The sequence below is a fragment of the Embiotoca jacksoni genome, unplaced genomic scaffold, assembly GCF_022577435.1.
Source record: "Embiotoca jacksoni isolate LCO1_2020_lvr unplaced genomic scaffold, fEmbJac1.0.p SCAF_64, whole genome shotgun sequence".
In the NCBI taxonomy this organism is placed as follows: Eukaryota; Metazoa; Chordata; class Actinopteri; family Embiotocidae; genus Embiotoca; species Embiotoca jacksoni.
The window spans coordinates 41141-62071 of record NW_027185419.1 but is presented as its reverse complement, the minus strand read 5'-3'; the positions used below and the strand labels follow the sequence as shown (position 1 = coordinate 62071).

General features: G+C 41.3%; 2 protein-coding genes and 1 long non-coding RNA gene across 3 annotated transcripts in view; all 3 read left to right on the top strand.

The window, feature by feature from the left end:
* LOC138213896 (non-muscle caldesmon-like) overlaps positions 1 to 324 on the top strand; it is a 28754-nt gene extending 28430 nt beyond the window's left edge. The window contains exon 16 of the mRNA XM_069175216.1: positions 53 to 324. Coding sequence (XP_069031317.1) covers positions 53 to 78 — 26 coding nt within the window. The 3' untranslated portion in view covers positions 79 to 324. The remainder of the gene's footprint in view (positions 1 to 52) is intronic.
* A 4733-nt stretch (positions 325 to 5057) lies between these two features.
* Positions 5058 to 10946, top strand: LOC138213897 (uncharacterized). Its single transcript, XR_011179579.1, has 3 exons — positions 5058 to 5239; positions 8555 to 8594; positions 8707 to 10946. It is a non-coding gene; the product is annotated as an uncharacterized lncRNA (long non-coding RNA).
* Positions 10947 to 20741, top strand: LOC138213817 (troponin T, fast skeletal muscle isoforms-like; the record flags this gene model as incomplete). Its single annotated transcript, XM_069175097.1, has 12 exons — positions 10947 to 11094; positions 14869 to 14886; positions 15197 to 15217; positions 16324 to 16342; positions 16444 to 16489; positions 17257 to 17373; positions 17500 to 17577; positions 17924 to 18037; positions 18179 to 18288; positions 19184 to 19274; positions 19410 to 19450; positions 20443 to 20741. Coding segments are annotated over 12 exons (840 nt in total), but the record flags the coding sequence as incomplete, so codon positions are not given.
* Positions 20742 to 20931: the final 190 nt, after the last annotated feature.

Below are 20931 nucleotides of genomic sequence, written 5' to 3'. Positions count from 1 at the left end.
CATTTGAAAAGTATAAATCCTGATCCCCTTTTTCCCCTTTTCTTTTTTACAGCTGGACAGTATTATGAAGATTTGTAAAACACATCTTTGGATTATGGAAGAAAGAACTTTTTTTTTTTTTGCCACTATCACTTCACCATTCTCTGTATTTCAAGCTTCAAGTTGGAAAAGTAGTTAAATCTTGTGTTCTCCTGTGACAATTCCGTAAAAGCTAAACAAAAATACATCTTTTTCTCTGTTTATATTGGACAGGTATTCATTTTAGTCCTGTCAATGATATCTTTATGTACGGTGAAATAAATTCAATTAAACTGATTGTTGACATTTGAATCCTCGGTGCTTCGTTTTGAAAGTTGATTTACTGCCTCGGTGAACTCACTGTCTTCTTCTTGTGTTCCCGGTAAAGTCTATTCAGCTGCTGACTTACACTGATTTAACCCGAGTGCTAATGTCTCCGAGACGAGCCCGCAGCTGGCTTCAGAAAAAACTGAGAGCTCCTACGACAACGGGCTCATTAGCAGGTTGCAAAATTCTTAATTGGGTCCTGAAGACGCTGCATGGCTACAAGGAGCATCACTATTGGAAATAGAAAGGCATGTCAAGCCGTTACTTATGGCGAGGCTGCTCTGAAACGATGACAAACGAGTTGTGAAAATAGTCTCTTCAAGGAGACGGGTGGATTTAAAAATGACCTCTGCAGGAAATAAAAAGTAATCCTAAAGGAGGATGATTGACATATGGGAGGGTGAGAAGGTTCACGCGGGGAGGAGGAGGAGGTGTTAGTGCCGAGCTAATGTCCGCGACCGAAGAAGCTTCAAAAGCGATAGGCAGTAAATTAGGTCCAAATTTTCTGGCATGACAAGCAACACAATAGGAAGGAGGTCAAAGGTCAATTAACGGACAATGAAGATAACACACATTCCTCTGCAGTCCGGGCTTATATTTGACAGAGCTGTGTTTAAAAAAGGAAGGAGAAGCTGCAGTTGAATTGTTAGAAAGCGCGCGCGATATCTTTAAAAAGATAATTAACATTCAAATCAGTTTATGCTTGTTTACGACACTTGTGTTCGGCAGGTCTCGACTCGGCTGGCAACACGAGCCGATTTGTTCCCTTTCCGTCTGATATATTGGCGTATTTTTGGGGCAGGCGCTAGCAAAGATCCGCCGTCTAATTTTAGACGGGGGGGGGGGGGGGGGGGGATAAGAGCAAACGTCCTGACACCAAGCACCTGCTGTCGGCCGTCCCGCGCGCAGCTGAAACAGCCTCAGTCTGCTGGAAATCAATCCGAGGCCCAAATCCTCTCAGAGCTCGCTCCGACTGTGAGCAGGAACCAGGTTTTCTCCTCGACTTGTTTTTATATTCGTCTTGCTCGCACCGGTTTCGTTTCTGAGAGAAGCCGGAGGCTATATTTTCCAGCGAGTTTAACCGTCTCCGCCTTAAGTATTTGAAATGCCGCAGCATTGGAAGGACCCGCTGGGAAATGTTCGCTCGGTGTCCCTGCGAATGTTTATCATGAAATCCCCCTGTTGTCAAAGTGACTCCTGCCATCACGGTGACACGAAGGCCAGCTGACACATGACACGTCCCCCCCTTTTATGGCTCTGCCATTGGATATCTGGGAGGCTTCCAATGCTGCAGCTCCAAAGAGGAAAGCATAAGATTAGCTTTGTGGGAAAAAAAAAAAAAAACAAAAAAAAACTGTGCCATGACCTCAATCTTATCGGGCTTTTAAAGAACTCAATTAAGCAAAGCAGAGGGGTCGAGCATTTCATCTGAAGCACTTACCTGAAGTGGAAATATGTGTTGTGTTTTGTTGTTCTTGTGTTTTGCTCGATAGGCCGCGAACCAAACAACAGTGCAGTGTAAGAAAAAAATTATCTGAGTGGATTAAAAGGCCAAGAAAGGAACAAACTGCGGTGCAGGTTCGTTTAACTGCTGACTCATGCTGACATGAATTGCTTCGCGTCACCGGATTGTGCAGAAACACACGACATGTTAAACACTGCACCTGCAAAGCGCTCCCTCTCTCATGGAAGTATCGAAATGTGCATCATGCGTTTAAGATTTCAGATCGTGCACGTGCGACTCTCAATTCCCGAAAGCACCGTTTCACAGGTTAGCGCCTCGGGGTCGGGGTAACACCCGCCCGCCCGCCAAGAACCGCCGGGCTTGTCAATCAACAGGCACCGAATTTGACTGGTTTACCTTCAGCGAGCGGCTGTCGGGACAAACTGCTCTCTTGCTTGTTAATCCCGGCTCAGAGTGCCACGGGGGCCGTCTCATCCCGGAGTGAACTGGAGCCTCGGGGAGCGAGCCTCAGCGCCCGTGGCCGCTCCAAAAATAAAACTTGTCGCCCTCGGTGTGTGTCTGCGTGGGGGCGCACGGGGGGTTTCCAGGCCACCTGAGACGGCGGAGGTGCAACCCCTACAGGCGGGCGACGGCCAGCTCCACCTGAAGGAAAGGTGGGCGCTTTTGTTCTGCAGACCCCCGGCAGGACAAACGGGGCCCCTTTCAGACCGGGCATCGACCAGGCTTTGTGGCCCTAATTTATTTATTCACAGAGGAACGTATCAGGAACGAGTGGTAACTAATCCGATTGGGTGTCGTCGTAATGGGACTTCAGTTACAGCTTCTGTCAACGTGTGTTTTCCTTGCAGGGCTCACTTTACGTCATTAAACTTGATTCACTCGTTGTGGAATTTATTTTTGCGGAGACAGGTTGAGGACGACATGATGCTCTGAAATGCGGATGGTGCTGGTGGAGCTGCTCCGGGCGTGGTAGTCGGGGGGTCTGGTTGCACCGCTCAGCTCCGGGAGGTGGGGGAGGTTGTAGTTTGGAAGTATTTCCATTATGATGGCATGGTTTGTAAATTTGGTCAGTTGTAATTGAATAATCTCTGGCTTGGCTTCAAGTAGGAGAACAAAAAGCACTGATGATAATTGACTTGTAGTACGGCCTCTGACCACCAGGGGCAGTATTGTGCAGCAGCCCTTTCAGTCAGTTATACACTGTATTTAAAAGTGTTCGCAGCTTCCGGGTCTGAAAAATGAGCCCGATGCAGAAGTGCCTTAAGCTGCAATACCACGGAGGGCCACTAGAGGTCGGATTCAAAGAGCCTCCGGCTCCATAGACTCCCATTCAACTTCTCTCATGAAATTCAAAGCCAATAATTTTTTCCCCCCAAGTTATTTCAGTGTTTTTAGCTAAAGTCAGTCCTTCTTGTTCGTTTTCTGGTGCTCCATCTGAAAATAATCCCGTCACTAATTATAAAATAAAGCTTCAAAAAGCCGTCTTTCTGAGGGCTTGTCTGTTTGATTGACAGGCCTGTGGTGCAGTGAGATTACGGCTATCGGTGGGCGGGACGTAGTATCGCCGGGTTTCCAATCGGATCGAGTCAGTACAACCGTACCCATGCTATTTCCTGTCCAAGGTATTAACCAGGTGTTTTTTGATCTTACTGCCCATTTATATCACAAGCGTTAATACCCGATGTAAATAGAGCCTGGAGCCTGTCCCGGCCGACTTTGGGCGAAACATAATATACATAATCGAGATCCAATTGCAGGTGCAATCAATACAACTACAGCACATTTGAGTAGCAGGTGTAAATGCTCATGAATCTCATCTGGATACGTCATCTGGATGATGATAATATCTGTCCTCAAGATGGATATTCAGCAGCTCTCCCCTGCAGTGGTGGAATACTACCCGACACCGACTACCGACAGGAGCAGAATAAACCTGACTGGTACTCTTAAATGTTGTTGTTGTTTTAATACATAACTAAGTTTGGTAGCTCTAAAGTGGTAGAAGAAAAATTCAGGTCCTATAAGTACTGATATCACACTGTGAAATCACTACAAGTTTAAAGTCCTGCATCAAAACCCTTACTTATAAAGTAAAAGTATTTAAGTATCATCAGCTAAATGTACTATATTGTTTTATTCTATTATTTCTATTATTATCTTATTGCTTCTGTATGCTGCTGTAGCGAAAAAATTTCCCCTCGGGGATTAATAAAGTAAATACCTACCTACCTACTTAAAGTATCAAAAGTGAAAATACGCTATTATATCGGATATTTGTTGAATTAACGAGCGTTTTACTGCTGTATTTAATTAAGATTCTGCTTACTTGAACTACCCTGAACTACCCCTCCCTGGTAGTGGTCAACCTCCGGAGAGTTTATAAGATCCAGACTCCAAATCGAGGGGTAGAAGACAAACTAAAACAACATTACCTCGGGAAATGGTCCATAAAATGAATAAATACATATTTTGTAAGCTGGAATTGCAGTTTTGGGATTAATAAAGATATTTCTGGTTCAAACCGATTGAATGAAGTCTTGTTTGTGAGCATTCTCTTATCTTTCCATACATCTAATAATCAAAACCTCGAGACTTACAAAATAACTTCGGCAAATTTTGGGATACCGTTGACTCAACGAAGGGCCCATTATTTGACCATTTGAATGCAGTCTTTAGCGAAGTAGAAGTTTTAAAGGTGGTGAAGTTTAAAGTAAAGTACAAACACTTCAAATTTTTGACAGAATAAATTGAGTAAATACACTTATAAGTTACATTTTCACTACAACCGAAGCAATGAAATCTACATGGAGACTGTCGTATGTAAAATAAAAATATTATTGTGTATTTTATGGCTCCAGAAATCACATTATTAATGAACTGATACGTGGACCTTCTGTTGTTACAGCCCACTTCTATTATTCTGCTACTCTGCACTGACTGACTGCTTGACACACAAACACAAACACACACTATCTCTCCATTGTCTGGATGCCGAGCTGATGTGTAACCCCCCCCCCCCCCCCTGACCTCCCCCCCACCCCCCCTTCTCTGAGCCTTCTATCAATGTAAATTTAGCAACAGAAGCTTCTCAGCTGCTCCTTTCCAAAACCTGAGCTCTCCTCTTCCATCCGCAGTATTTCACCCATCTCCTTCTCCAGGGTCACCCATTGCCCCCCCCCCCCCCCCCCGCAACCTCCCCCCCCCCCACACACACAAACACACCCCCATACGCTTTTCCACACATAAACATATACACTATACACACACACACACACACACACACACACACCTCGCTCTCATCCCGCAGCCAATAAGGACGTGATGGTCTCGAGTATCACTGGAACACAAGGACTTATTCTCTGAGCGGAGCCGGCCGATTCTAACAGACCTTCATCTTCATCGCCGGAGGAGCTTCTCTTCTTCTCTGAGGTGAGTTGGCCACACACACACACACACACACACACACACACACATACACACACACACACATATACACATACACAGTTTCTACTAGTAGAGTAGAGTAGATTTTTTTTTTTTTTTTTTTTTTTTTTTGCATTTGTGTACTGTAGGAGAAAAGAGCATCCAGCTGTACAGAAAAATAGATCCGGCGTCTGTCCTCCAGCACTTGCAGGCTGTAACCTAAGGAGGCCTCGAACTGGACGTGGGACGTGTGCTGCATGTCGAGACGTGTAGTTTATCTTTGAGGATGGTTAGCGGCGCGGTTAACGAGTCCACTTCCCACGTCACAGTTTGATTTACAGGTTCATAAAATAAAAAAAATATTTTTTAAAGGGCCCTTTATGGAAAAATGTTAACTGAGATTTTATTTCCAAGAATTAAAAAAAACAACCCGTATGGATTAAAAAAAAAACGTGTAAATGTAATTGAGTAATTTATGGCATAAACAAAACAAAAAAAAAGAGATCCTGACAAATATTCTGTTACATTAAAGTCATTTACGTGGCTGTAAAAGAACTCAACGTTAATTTGCTTTCCAGCTTTTCAAATTTAGCCTCTGACTGTTTTTTATCCGCACAAAGCACCACAGACTTTAAATATTTAGCCGCGTTTACACCTACATTCGCTCCCAAGCAGCCTCCTGTGGTTGCCCTGGCAGTGAATGGCGGCTGCGGCTGCGAACTAAGACTCGCTGAATTGTTTGATATGAAAGTGACGGAGGGGCAGCTGGACATGAGCGCTGCGGCTTATCTGCGGTCTTGCCTCAATGAAATGCAAATTCTTTTGAACCACAAAGCCTGAAAAAAAAACCACACAAAGAAATCAGATGTTATTATTTGATTCCATTTGATTTGTCTCCGTGGCATGATCGGCCGCGTCCTCCCCCACGTACTCGGGTTCTGTGAATGTTATTCTGCCCTCCGTGGGACATGTTGACGTGTGAACATTTGCGCGTGACACGCGTGTTTGTTCATCAAGTTTAGCATCATGTTTGAGGTTCCACGTGAGCGGACGCCCTCACAATAACTCTCTGCTCTCTCTTGGAGTTTTTTTGTTTGTTTTAATGCTAAAGGCTTTAAAGGTAACCCGTGTTCGGCCCTAAAACGAGGCGAGCATCTTCCGGCTTCGAGATGCAGCCTCTCCTTCTCCATCCAGCTACGACGTCCTTATATCTCATATTGACATTTAGATCTAAATCCGCTCTCGATCGTCCCCGGGTGTGATTTCCTCACCTGTCTCTCGGTTTTCGTCGCCGAGTTTTGGTTTCAGAAAAGACTTCAGAAACACTTCTCAGCATTCGAGTGTTCTCACACTGAAGACATTTAGCGACCGGCCACTAAATATACAGAGTGATGAAGTGTCGGTATGTACCGAGCGAATGCTGGACACACAGAGGTGAGGCCGCTGTCAGCCGCGACTCGATCAAAGGGCTCGTTGGGACGCCGATTGGCCGTTTTTGGGCGCGGAGGATCCTCCCGCCGGACCGAGCCGAGGGATTAAAGCAGCTATTTGGACCCCGTTCCTCAGCTGATGGGTGGAAATATGATCCAAAACTAATCCCGCAGCTGTGCCCGCCGCTAAGTGTGAAAGAGTCATCCAAAGACAATTTATATATATCAAATATGATATACTTGAATGTAGAATATACAGCGAGCAGAAATCCTCTAACAGCTCCTCCTCGCTCCCCTTTTTTTTGGACTCGATTAAAAATGACGATGTGACTTCATTTGCGCTTTCAGCCCTGAAGGAACATTTTCACACTGACGCCAGTTTAGTTTTTTTTTTTTTAATAAGAGAGCTCGTTTTTTTATGAGCTGTGAAAGCTGGTGTTGAATCCAGGAAAACAGTGAGAGTTTCAGCTCAAGATTTTTTGGCGTGTTTGCACAAACACTTCAATAGCTTGAAGTTGAAGGGTACGATTGTTTGAACGTGTCACATTCAAGGGTGGATTTATCCCAGTTGTCGATTTGTCGCTTGCCCCAAGTATCAATCTGTCCAAGTGTTCAGATACCAGAGATTTCTATCTCCACTCCAGAACAGTGGATTTTGTTTGTGGTGCTCACAGCATTGGAAAAAAAACCCCCGTCAAAATACTTATTTTAAGTTGGTTCAACTTCCCTCTTAAAAATGACTTCACTAATCTAGAAGAAGCATTAAATATCCTTTAAGCTAAATGTGGCTCAAGCGTCGACGCCGAAAACGTTCCGTTCTGTCGTATTGGATTCTCACATGTCAAAACAAACCCGCAAAGACGATAAGGGACCTCCCGACCCAGCGGAGTAAACGCCCGTGGACAAGGTGTGAAAATGCTTTTCAGTGTGAGGACAGATGCTGCAGCTCTCTGACCTTAAAGTGGCTGCAGTCACATCTCACAAGTAGTTTTCCTCATTGTAAAAAAAAAGAAAAAAAAAAAAAGCATTTCAAAGATTTCCTCAATTTCCAAAAATGAAAAACAGAAAGTGAAATATATAACTTGTTTTTGTGAGGCGTGTGCTTTAGCTTTAGCGGTTAGTCGTGCACAAAAAAAAAAAAAAAAAAAAAATATATATATATACATATATATAAATAGGCTCTCTAATTGGAAGTTTCTTTCCCAAAATGCTTCTTTATTTTTTTTTTTATGAATAGTTGACATTTTGCCAAATACGCTGTTCACTTTCTGGCAGACTTTCAGACTCTCGTGTCTGCATGCTTAATTGTGACGCTACAACCAGCGGGCTAATAGCTTAGCTTAGCACAAATACTACAAAACATAAAAACAACTGCTGTAGCTCCGTCAAAGGCTCTTTTTAAAAAAATGAATCTGCCAAAAAGTTCCATTAAAGCTCACTAAATAACAAGTTATCTTGTTTGATTATTGATTATTCATGGGGTCGGTTCCCATTTTGTCTTCCAGACATTGATTTTGGCAAAGATCTAGAAGAGACAAAGTCCTCGTATAAACCACAACTTTTTGAGTTTACGCTTCATATTCTGTGCAGAATAATCAAATTAGATTATAACGTGTGGATTAGTGAGCTTTTGAGGTGTTGGCAGGCGGATTTTTGTTAATTTGCTGTTTCAGGTCTTTATGCTAAGCTAACTAGCTGCTGGTTTTCTCCCAAAAAATGTTTAACTATTATCACAAGTTTAAATCAATGAGACCCATTTTCTAGTTTCATAATAATAAAGAATACACCAAAGCCGGGGGATGTTTGGTATTTCTGCAGCACCTTTTTTTTTTTTTTTGGTCATATCGGCACAGTCTCAACTCACCACCGGGCTCTTTGTCTTTCCCTTCAGGTGTGAAGTCTGCTGTCACCATGTCTGACACTGAAGAACTGTAAGTGAATCCCACCTGATGTTGTTTAAACTGTCTAAACTTTATTAGAAAAGCCAACTGGGAGTTTCTTTTTGATAGATTTTTCTGAATGTATTATCTTTTAATATTTCAGGGATCAGGTTGAGGGTAAGTGACAACCGCTCAATTTGTTTAATTTATTTTACATGCAAGTTATACAAAATGACAAAAAGTCAGGCCGTAACTTTATTTAAAATGAACATGAATGAGTCATGTGTAATTAAAACTTTTTTTTTTTCAACTCTCACAGTTTCTGGCTTTTGAACCAGTCGACTTGAAAGTTGAACTTTGACCTGAATAATTTAGCTCCTCTGTTATGATAAATATATCTCAAATGCACTGCTAAGATAAACAAAGTTAAGTTTTACTATTTTTTATGTGCATTTGAAAACACATTGAAATAGCTTTTCATATGACTGACCGCTTAAAAAAAGAGTCCGTTTTTGTTCATTTTTAAATGTAATTATGAAATGACGCCATGTTATATTTGTTTCTGTTGTCCCAACATGTTTCTTTTTTTTTTGTTTTTTTTGTTTTCCATAACTGAAGACGAGGAAGGTAAAGATGACTGAATCGACTCGACATTCGAGACCTTTTACTGTACTAATTTGTCAGCTGCCTTGTTTCACCCTTAATTTTAAGTGTTTGACTCTGACAACTGCCATTTAAATACATTATGAATCTGCACAGATTGGATTCGAATCTCCGTGGGACTTTGGCCAAATGGACCTGGGATAGTGCTTTTAGATTAGAGTGGTCAAATGTTAAATATGTCACGTAGCTTTAATATTTCTCGTTGCGTTATATAGCAAGTTTTTTTTACCTGTGATGAAATGCGTTTTTGCGGAGGTACATTTGACGTGTTTTTACAGAACAGAAGTAAAATTAGACCTGGGATCAAAAAAATGAGCTGTCAGTCAAACGCTTCCAAGTCAAGGGTGACTTTTCTCTGACCGAGTGATGTTTTCAATCACATGGTTAAGAAAAAAATGTGACCGAGCCTCCCCGGGCTGTCCGCATTTATTTTCTTGGCATGTGACATTGTTTACATGTCAGTTCCATCGTCATTGACCTGATTCACACAACGGCCATATTTTAAACAGCAGATGTGGAAAACTTAACTGCGTGATCATCATGAAAAAAGGGTTACCAGCAGTTTTAGCTGCTGTTCCGTGAATTTAAACGTAATAAAAATCTTGTATTAAGGATGCTTTTTCGACATTAAAAGTAAAACATGCTACTGGGTTCTTTTGGGTAATATTTATATTCTTATGTAAATTAGCATGTATTACTTATTTTAACTTAAATCCTTTATGTTTTGAACGAAATTAAATTACACAAGCTAGTTCCCACCAACTTAAACTCCTAACATCATTTTGGTTTGAAAAATATAGGCTAATTATTGGCAGCTTAAAGAGATATAAACACAATATTAGTAAATTACATTAGAGTAATGGTGGGACTATAATATGTATAAAGATAGTTCCAAGCAACAATCTTTATTAAAATTAATTATCATGAATTTTTCAGGTTTTCCTATTTCTGGGACCAAAATCTGTCAGCTCTGGTATAAATATTTTAAGCATTAAAATGCTAATATTTAGGCACATGTCAATCTCCTTTATAATTGTTAAATCACTTAGTGCAATACAGTTTGAGTAACACTTTGAGAGTAACGACTTTTGTTGCTGCAAAAGTCAGGATTTTTGCACCAAATAAGTATCTAATCATAATTCAGAAAAAAATATAATGAAAAAAACAAATCACCATTTGTTGTTGATATTTTTATCTGGCATTTTAAAACCGAAGCCATTTAAATATTTGAAAAGCTTCTCCGCTGGAGAAAAACAAATCTCTCGTGACTTCGAATTCGGCTAGATTTATGAATAACCTTTTAATAGTTACCTTAAGTCTTGTCATTAAACAACAAAAGTAAGTTTATCTATATAAGCTCAGTTACCTTGTTTTAAGAAACAACTATTTCTCTGGGCAACTCTGGATTTATAGGGAAGTTGTTTATTTTATTTTTCAAACTGAATTCATAAAATGATGTTTGTAGGCAAAAAAAAATCCTGTCCTTTCTCAAAGTAGTTTTACGCACCAGCAGTTCAATATGGCTTCTGTGTGAAAGGTCAACTGACTTTCTGTCATCATCATCTGTTTCTCTCTCTCTCTGTTCTCCAGCAGCGCTGTCCCTCGCTCACCCATCCATCCTCTCTGTAACTAAAGTAATCTCTCCCTTTTGGTTTCTAATGGCTCTGTCATGTCTATGGTCTCCATTAACGGCCTTCTCCGACACCCTCCCACTCTGCCCGGCGGTTTGGTGCATGCTGCGTGCCCGTAGCCCAGGAGGAGGTAGTAGAAGTAGAAGTAGCCCCTGAGGCGGAGGCCCAGGTAGAAGCAGAGCCAGAGGTAGAGCCTGAACCAGAACCAGAGCCAGAGCCTCAGGAGGCGGTGCAGGAGGTGGTTCATGAGGAGGAAGGTACGTGGCATGGGCGAGTCCGTTCACCCTTCTCCTGCAGGACATCCAGCACTCTGCCCCGTAGGATAGTCAGTCCAGTCGACATCAGCACGCTGCAAAACATATCCTCCCTGACAGGTCAAAGTACCGAGTCTTTATCAGGACAATTCAGCCGGGGTTTGAGCTTTTGCTTTTACATTTCAAATAGCCACGAGAAAGCCAAAACAATAGTCCCTTCATCTGTAGATTTCTTCACCACCAAAAAAAAACTTTAATAAGAAAACAAACTTTGCAGCCGTCTTTAACACAATTAAACGGTATCAAATTTGCGCCACTTTTATTTTCAGATTGCCACTACAATAATATTTTCAAGGGCTACTCTTGCCTTCCTTCTGAGACATATAAGTTATGTCTATATCATTTTTTTTTTTTTCAGTATTTTGGAGCAGTGATCCACTTTATGTCAATTCTCTAAAATATAACATTCAACAGTTAATCTTTTTTGTCACTGTTTCTAAACTAAAGTAAATCTGAAGCCTCGAGACTCATTTGTCTTGTTGGGTTTGATATTTTTTGCAGTCCCCTCATCTAGTTTCACTTCAGCTTCGATTTAGCTCTTTGCACTGGAGTTACCTCCTCTTCATAACTGCCCAGTTTTACAAAAGTGAGTCTGCGAAGTAAATTCAGTTTCAGGAATGAATTTACAGCAGAACAGATGTTTTTTTTTTAAATCTTTTTTTTTATCTTCAGGAAAACTGAAACAGCTAATGTAGAACCCACACATTATCTAATGATAATTATTATATCACAATTAATTATGATGATTTACACCCATGTTAATATGAGGTCAGGAGCAAATTTGCAAAATTAATTTAGATTACATTCCAATAAAATAAAATCACTTCACTAGTTGTGTTCTTGGTTTGCATTAAAATTCAATGATAAATTAAATTCATGCTCCCCAGAGTTTGATCATTTTCCATTTTGAAAACTCAATAGCCACCTTTTCTGTGCAGGAACTTCCCTCTGGAACTAAGAACCTTTTGAGGAACTCAGTTCCTTTTCCTGTGTTTCCCCTTCAGGAACCAGAACGATTGTATTACCTCCCAGAAAGTATTTGCTTAAAGGTAGTACTTTCAAAAAGCACAGGTACTTTTGGGGTAGGACCTGTAGTGCTGACCACTCTTGATTGGTCAAGTACTTTTTTCAGTGTTTTGCAGACACTGTTTTAAAAAAAATATAAAGAAAAATCTCCACCAGCAAACAAGTTTATAGAATTTTTCTTCATTGTGGATCTGCAGACCAAATTCTAGGACTGTTTTCTAGGACTGACAACGCTCAGCTCGAATTCGAGACGGTACTCCACCATAAGAAGGTCCATCTTAAAATTCTGCTGTCATTCTTTTGTATTGCATGTTAAAATAATGTGAAACGGCCGCTGATTTTTGATACTGTGGCAGACTAATGTTGCCTAAACTTCACGGGTCTTTAGACTGCAGGGGAAACACCGATTTAAAGAAAAAAAAAAAAGGGCTGAAGAAATCTTTTAGTTCCTTGGGAAAGCTGCAGGACATTAGTCCCTAAAATTCAAAGTTCAGGGAGGTTTTGGTGGAAACGTGGCTAATGATATCTTTTCCTACCTTCAGGTCAAAATTTGTAAAAGATTTCTTATGATTTTAGTTGCTATTTGCTGCTCACATTCAATGCGTCCAAAAACGAAAAACATTTTGATTTCGATTGAATTCCAACACTTTTTCCTCGAGCGCCAGACTCAAAAGAAATTTCAAATTTTTAGCCCCATTGCGTGAATACTTCCTTATTCCCACCGCTCTTCATAAAACCCACTTTTTTTTTTTTTATCACGTGCGCTCAGAACAGAAGGCCAGCGGGACACTTTTAGTCTTGTTCTAATGACACCACAGCAAACATCAAGTTTTGCTTTGAAAAATGTCCACAGTTTATATCACACCATTGCATCACCATCAGTGTTAGCTGACACTCAATCCAAACAAAACATTTTGTTCTGTTTCTGCATTGTTGCTTAGTGTCAGATGTGTGTTTTTGAATATGAGCTGTGCATATTAAAGTTGAAAGGGAGAGGAAGAAACTCAGCAGTCTTTACATGAATCAATTTCTCCGTCTCATCCGTGGCCTTCTTCTCCATTTTAATGTCTCGTTTTGATTGTTCATGACCATTTCCATTGTTTGTATTTTTTTTTTTGCAAACTCACGTGTCACTCTTTAAGGCCAATAGCAGAGAGGATGATGGGTAATTTCTGTCATGTAAAAGCCATTTCTTCACCTCCCTTTTGTCCATGTTTAGCAAACTATTTTTTTTTTCTGTGTGTAGACGAAGAGTGAGTTTTTGGCCATTTGCTCTAGAGCATTTACATTGGGGTGTTGTGATGCAAAACAATCATCCTCACTATTCAAGTCCTCCATTTTGTTTTGTTCCGATGCATCTGTGATCTGCGTCAAGAGATGGAGTCACTGCAGAAGTCCCATGCTTTAGTGTTTGCTTGTTGAACTGATGCTTCAATGTCTCTGCTTCAGCAGTTTTTTAAAAAGTATTAAAAAAAAAAAAAAAAAAAAAAAAAAAAGGTTTTATACACTGTTGGTTGACCAACTGTCTGCATTAGGCATCTTCCGACCACTAGAGGGCAGAAAGTCCCCAAAACAAACCTCAAACAATCCTTAACAAGCCACAGGCCATAAATACCACAAAAAAGTGCTTTACAGCCTATTAAACACTCCACCGAACTAATAGGTAAGCAATTTCTCGTCTTCCACCTCTACAGTTTTACTTTTACTTGATTAAGGTGAGGGAGGGTTTGCCTCCATTGTTTGAAGAAATCAGCATGTACTGCAGGCAGGCAGACAATTTGTTGGCTGAATTCTTTTTTATTTTTTTTATCATAAATTGGTAAAGAATTTGACACGGGGAAGGGTGACAATCGGCAATAACGTTTGCATCAAAGCTTGAGGCAAGCAGAAAGTAATTCGTCTGCAATCTAGTATTTCCTTCCACAACCACAAGAGGCCACTATTCAGGAAAATATTTATGGCCTCTTTTTAGGCATTTAATCTGTGGTTTTATTAAGAACCCAAACCTGCCATGTTTCCAGGAGGGACGGTAACAGTTTCTTTTTGGGCGAGTCAACCAGGAGCTTAACTTTGAGGACAAAGCATGATAGAACATGTAGACATATATATATATATATATATATATATTTATCTATATAGATAGATACCGTCATGCAAAGATTGTTGAACAGACCTACCAGGCCAGAACCTTTGTTTCAAATGATGGACAAAACAACCGCAAAGCTGCGCAAGCAAACTACAAAGAAAAAGAAAACAATTGCAAAAAGAAACTGAAAGATGCAACTCTAAGGAGACGTAAAATCTGTCCTGCTCCCATGTAGGAAGGGGGGGGGGCATCTCAGACTCATAATCCACCATGAATACTGCATTAAAAGTGGGCGAAATCCACAGTTAACAGTTAATATGAACGTCTGCAGTCAGAAAACCTGCAGATGCCCCATCAAAATAAAACTTTATGAAAGAAATATTATAAAAGAAACGTGCTGCAGCTGCACCGCAGTGTAAAACGCAGGATTAATGCATGGCGTCATATGGGACTTGTGCTTTGGCTGCCACCACCACGAACACCCCAATCTGGTAAATGCGCTTCGTAAGCTGTTTGCATTGTAAAGAGGACAGAAAGCGGCCGTCCCAGTCCGACCACTAATGATTTCTGTTCTGCTCTTGCTTTGGACGCTTTGCTGCATGCAGACGCCTATGAAGAGGAAGGTATGTCCATTTGAATTCTTCTCTCATTTCTGCTGATTGGATATTTCTGTCGGGCGTCCTTCGCACCTTCCACACACACGAAAATAATTGTTTTGTTCTTCCGCTGATCCTCCTTGAGAGAAAAAGCTGAATTAATCAGTTTTGTCTCCGAGTCCGACGACCGAGGAGACGTGGAGGAAACAAGGGTTGAAAGGATTCATACAAAAAAAAAATTTTTTAAATGGCTGCGTCATGGTTGCGAGGCCCCACTGCTCATCTCTGCTTCTTCTTCTGTTTGTTTTTTTTTCCTTGCATGAATCTGTGCCGCCAGCGGAGGAAGGAGATCAAGATGGTAGTTTGTATTTCCTGCTGAGTCGCTGGTTGCTTTTGCCTGCTTTTTTTTGTTTTGTTTTTTTGTCTGATTCTTTTATTTCAGTGTGAAGATCCCATAAAAATATTAAAAAAAAATATATATTTTTTTTTTTTTTTTTTTTTTTTTAAAAACCTAATCACACACACACACACACACACACACACACACACATCCCAATCCCGGTTGTGTCTTTACCACAAAAAAAACAACAATTAACAATTATTACAACATCTGAATCCCCCGTTGTGAAAAGTGTGCGCTGATGTTAATGTATGTTTCGAAAAAAATTTAACTGTTAGATATTTGAACGTGGTGGTTCATGACAAAGTTTACTGATCCCGATGAGCACTTCAAATGTCTATGATTATATCGGTTTGATTGACACACTAATTCACGACAAATTAACAATTGTGAAAATGGAAAATTAAAGTAACATCTGATTTAACAGTGGCCTCATTTCTGTGTACTAACCTTTACCCTTTAAAGTAAAATAAACAGTAAATACGGCTTCAGTGGATATGACAACATTATATAAGAAATAGTTTGACATTTTGGTGAATGAGCTTATGTTTCCACGAGTCTGTTCAATATCAAGCTGCTGCCGGTAGCGTGTTTCAGCGTAGCTTGACAAGGCTGTTTAAAAGTGACAAAATCCCCCCCAAAATAGTCTGAGAACTACTTGTGAAGCAGCAAACTATAATTTTTTTATGCTTTAGTTTTTTTTACAGATCCACTGAGGTATGTTAATCGGCCGCTGGCTTTAGCTGTGATCTCATAGCTATACCCCGTATCGCCGTGTATTTACAACTTTTAATACAGAGGGTGGTGCGCAGCTATTAGGTCACTGTCGACTGAAAGAAATGCTCAGATTAAAAACTCACTCTTGCATCGTCGCGGCGATCGACTGGAGGTGCGAAACAACTTGCAGCCCTCAGATCGTAACTCAGCTTGTACACGTGGATCTTCTCCCTCATTAACCGGCAGTTCCTTTACACTTTGTCGTCTCTCCCATCGTCTCTAACGGTTCCATCTTTTCTCTCCCTGTCGTCGTCGTCGTCGCTGTCGTTGGACGCCGGAATAACCAGAAGAGAAGCCAAAGTTTAAGTGAGTAAAATTGACCGTCTGTCATCGAAGCGGTCGATGTTTTTCGCATCGCTGCGTCTTATGAATAACTCGCGGTTTGTTCATGTCACCGTTTCAAACAGGCCGACCGCTCCGAAGATCCCCGACGGCGAGAAAGTGGACTTTGACGTAAGAAAAGTATTCAACCTGAGAGCTTTATTTAACAATTCTCTTTCCAAACCTGGTGCTTAAAGTATGAAATGCAATTGTTGTAATTTCAAGGCCTTCCTCCGCTCAGCCACTGAAGTCATTCCTGCACAGAAAACGAAAAAGAAGGAGCGACTTTAGCCAACAACACCGAGATAACTCTCGGAAAAATTGTATTGACTGAGAATTTTATGAGACGAGTTGAAGAGGAGTCGATGGAGTCGGAGGATTCTTTTTTAGCCGACCTCTAGTGGCACTCGGTGGTATTGCAGATTAACACACTTCTGCATCGGCATAATTTTTTTCAGAGACGGAAGCTGCGTCCACTTTTATATACAGTCTGTGGTAGAAAAACAAATCGTTTTCCACACAAAATAATGATAAAAGCTAAAAATCAAAATCAAAACTGATGCAGCAGGACCCTGAGATATCATCTTTTTTATTCCCTGCTACATTACCCACAATGCAACCGAGTTCAGTTGACGATTCAGAAAATGTCATGCTATTAGTAGCTAATGTAACGCGAAGCCTCCAGAAATTACTGACGGCTTAAGGACTCCCAATTAGCAATAGATTAAGGAATAGCTGGTGCAACCGGATCTCGCTCATCTATTCCACCACCCGGTCACTATAGGTGGAAATATGTAGCGACAACTAAGGCCTACGTAAGAGCGAAGTTGTGCAGTTTAACCCGATTTAACTCGTAGATTATGACCTACTTTGTACCTTGTCTCTGTCTTTTACACCAGGACATCCACAAGAAACGGCAAAACAAAGATCTGGTGGAGCTGCAGTCGCTGATCGACGCTCACTTTGAGTGCAGGAAGAAGGAGGAGGAGGAGCTGATCGCTCTCAAAGACAGAATTGTGAGATTGTATTCCAAAAAAAATAAATAAAAAAAAAGGATAATATCATACAGATATGTGTAAATAAATCATTTCTGGGCATTTTGGGGAGGAAACATGTTTTTGATCTTTTGTTTGCGCTTTCAGGAGAAGCGTCGCGCCGAGCGAGCCGAGCAGCAGAGGATTCGTTCCGACAAGGACAAGGAGCGGCAGGCCAGGCGGGAGGTACGCTGCACCCCTCCTCCACCGAATCCTGACACCTTTCACAGCTCAAATCTGGAACCGAATTCTTTTAACGGTACTGCGACTGTCACCAACGGCTTCAATTATTTAGATTTTTGACAGAAGAAACCCCGAAAAAAAGTCATTTAACACCAATTTGTACAAACAGCGTCACACGTGACCTCTTCTGGTTTAGAGTTTCAAGTACGTTGCTCGAGTTGCTTTTCAAAACTCTTCGTTGACATATTTAACCGTCGTGAAAGAATGAACGTGGAACCGTGACAAGCGACCGTCTTTACGCTCGAGATCGAGTCGATTTTCCGACGTTGTTTTAAAACGTTTTTTCCAGGCCGAGCGTCAGAGGAAGGAGGAGGCCGAAGGCCGGAGGAAGGCCGACGATGAAGCCAAGAAGAAGAATGCGCTGAGCAGCATGGGATCGGGCTTCAGCAGCCACCTGCAGCGGGTACTTTGTTCACACAAGAATTCATCTTCTGTTTCTGTTGCGATTTCTCATTTGGCTTCAGCCTCGTACACAAAAATGACCGGGCAGCGAGACGAGGCGGTGAAAACGTGGGAGGTTTCAGCTCGTCTGTCTTTTTGCTAGGTTGACCAGAGGAGAGGCAAGAAGCAGACCGAAAGAGAAAAGAAGAAGAAGGTTCTGGCGGAGAGAATCAAACCCCTGAACATCGACAATTTCAGCGAGGACAAGCTGAAGTAGGAAAACGCGACGAGTCGCGCTCGAGACGCGTCGGCGTGTCTTCTGGGTTCGATGGTTTAACATCTGTTAGGTGCAGATGAGTCGAAATCACACGACCCGACAAATCTCTGCACACGGAAGGACAAAAACATCAAAAAACTAACATCACGATTTCTAATGACAAGCAGTTTATATGCAAAATATCTTGTTTTTCTTTGTTTTTGGACACTGCTGATTGTAAGTTACTCAAATTTAAGTGATTGAACTTTTGTAAACTTGCAGGATTTGTTCATCTCTCTTTCATGTTTTTATCCAAAAATCGAGACCAAAAGGGAAAATGAAGTGATTCCCTGTTTGACCTGCGCAGTTTAACCCACAGCGTCGCCTTCTTCTGAGTCATAACTCAATCAAATCTGGACACGGAGACATGAAACACGTCACTTTTAATCGAGTGCCAGTTACACTTCAAAGAGTCCTATTACTTTCCAGTGTCCATTGCAAATGAATGTCCATAAGTCTGCTTTGAAATCACACAAAAAAAAAACACCCCTCTCGTCACTGCAGAAGTTGCCTGAGAAACTTTTCTTTGTGAATCCACTGACGGCTGTTTATCCAATCGGTACGCAGCGAACAGGAGCTGCTAATAGCTAACAGTGGTTTTCAAAGAGAAGAGAGCAATTAAGATCAATCTTTGTTTGCAGTTTTGCCAAAATTAGAAGTGAAAAATGTGGCGCTATACGCTGAATTTGAAACTAGAGACGAGAAACTAGAAAATCACAGTTTACAGGTTCAAACTGGGTTGGTTATTTGCCCCTGAAAAAGAGCCCATGAAACGTGTTCTTTTCAGCTGCTTCATCTTTAAGATCGTTCACTGAATCAATTCGCTTTCTTGTTTTTGTTTCGGTTCGTTAGGGAAAAGGCGAACGAGCTGTGGGCGTGGCTGCACAACCTGGAGGCCATTAAATACGACAACTGGGAGAAGCTGAAGAGGCAGAGATACGAGGTCGGTGCGGAGAGGTCGTGTGTTTGAGGCTGCACTTTAATCTCAAAACAGCCAGGTTGTTTTGTTTGTTCCAGTGTTTCCGGTGAAGATGCTTTCGGTGAGATGCTTTCGGTGACCGCTGCGTTGTCTTTTCAGGTCGTCTCCCTCAGAAACCGCATCGACGAGCTGCAGAAACAGTGAGTGCTGAAACACGAACGCTGCGAAACTCCCAACGCACACGCTGAAACTGGCGTTAGGTGGTCTTGTCGCGGGGACGTAAATCTGTTCACGCAGTCGCGGCGTGAGTCGACACACGACGATGACGGGCAGAAATGTGTGTCGGTGGAAGTTGAATTAAAAAAAAATACGTCATTTATTATTTTTAAAAATAATCATGTATTTTTATGTTTCGAATTGCTCAACTTGAGTTATTTGCGTTGACAAACTGAATGTGAAAAGTGGAATTTGCGATTGAATTTATACATTTTTTTAATTAAATTGCTCTCCATGAGACACGAATAGGAATTGAATTGAATGAATTTGAAGAACTGAATGTGGATGAACACAAAGTTGAATTTTCTGAGGGTCAAATGCACTTTCAGGGCAAATTGGTTCAATCTTAATATTTAAAAATCAATTCCAAGTTTACTGAAATTCAAGCTCAAATTCATAAATTCAATTTCAAAATGATGCTATTCAGATTGAAATTCATGTTTTGAAATCAATTATAAAAGTTGAGCACGTTAAATTCAATCGTGCCATTATTGGATTCAGGTGTATTTATGTGGTCGCATTTTTGTTGTTGTTTTCTGCAGGACTAAGGTTGTTTTTAATAGATTCAGTGTTTAAAACAGGCGACAGACCAGAAAGATGCTGCAGATGTCTTTCACATTTTCCGTTGAGCATTTATTTATTCACCATAATTATTATTAACCTGTGATTTTACACAAAAACATTTGAAAGACTAAACATTTGTAACGTCCCACCCCATGTAGACTTTCCTAAAGATGAATGCCACAGCGCCCCCTCTGGTCACACGTTGTCGGGGTCACAGAATGTGGTGACACCAGAGGGCGCTGCAGAGCTGTTATGTCTGTTGGACCATGATGTTGTGTGTGTGGTCGTCGTGAGGCATCCCTGTAACGGAGGGACTTTCTCTGACTCCGTATTTGCGTTTTGCGCTTTGCAGCAGCAAGAAGGGAGCTGCCTCGCGCCGCAGGAAGTGATCGGCTCCTCGGTGCCGGTCGGCCCGGGCAAGAGGCACGTTCCCTCGGACACAGCGGCCCTCCCACCCCCCTCCTCCCCCCACAGAGCTCCGGAGAAAACGCAACTACCGGACGTCTTAGCCTCTCTGTCTGTCTGAGTGAAATGTTTTCAGGATGAATTTGGCTCCAATAAAGAAAACAAAATAACATGAGAATAAAAAGACAACAGTGTTTGTGTAAAGAATATGAGACGATTCAGACAATAAAGTGCCAAAATCATGAATGTCGTCGTCTGTTTGTCCAAGTTGATGTTAAAAAAAATGTTATACTATAGCATGTCGTCTAGAATGTGAAAAAACTATTCTAACTAACTAATCAAACTCATCGATCCTCAAAGAGTTTTCTCAGTAAAATGCTGTTCGTTCCTCAATAATTTGACATCATGGAATTTCTACTGTAACTTTCGACCCTGT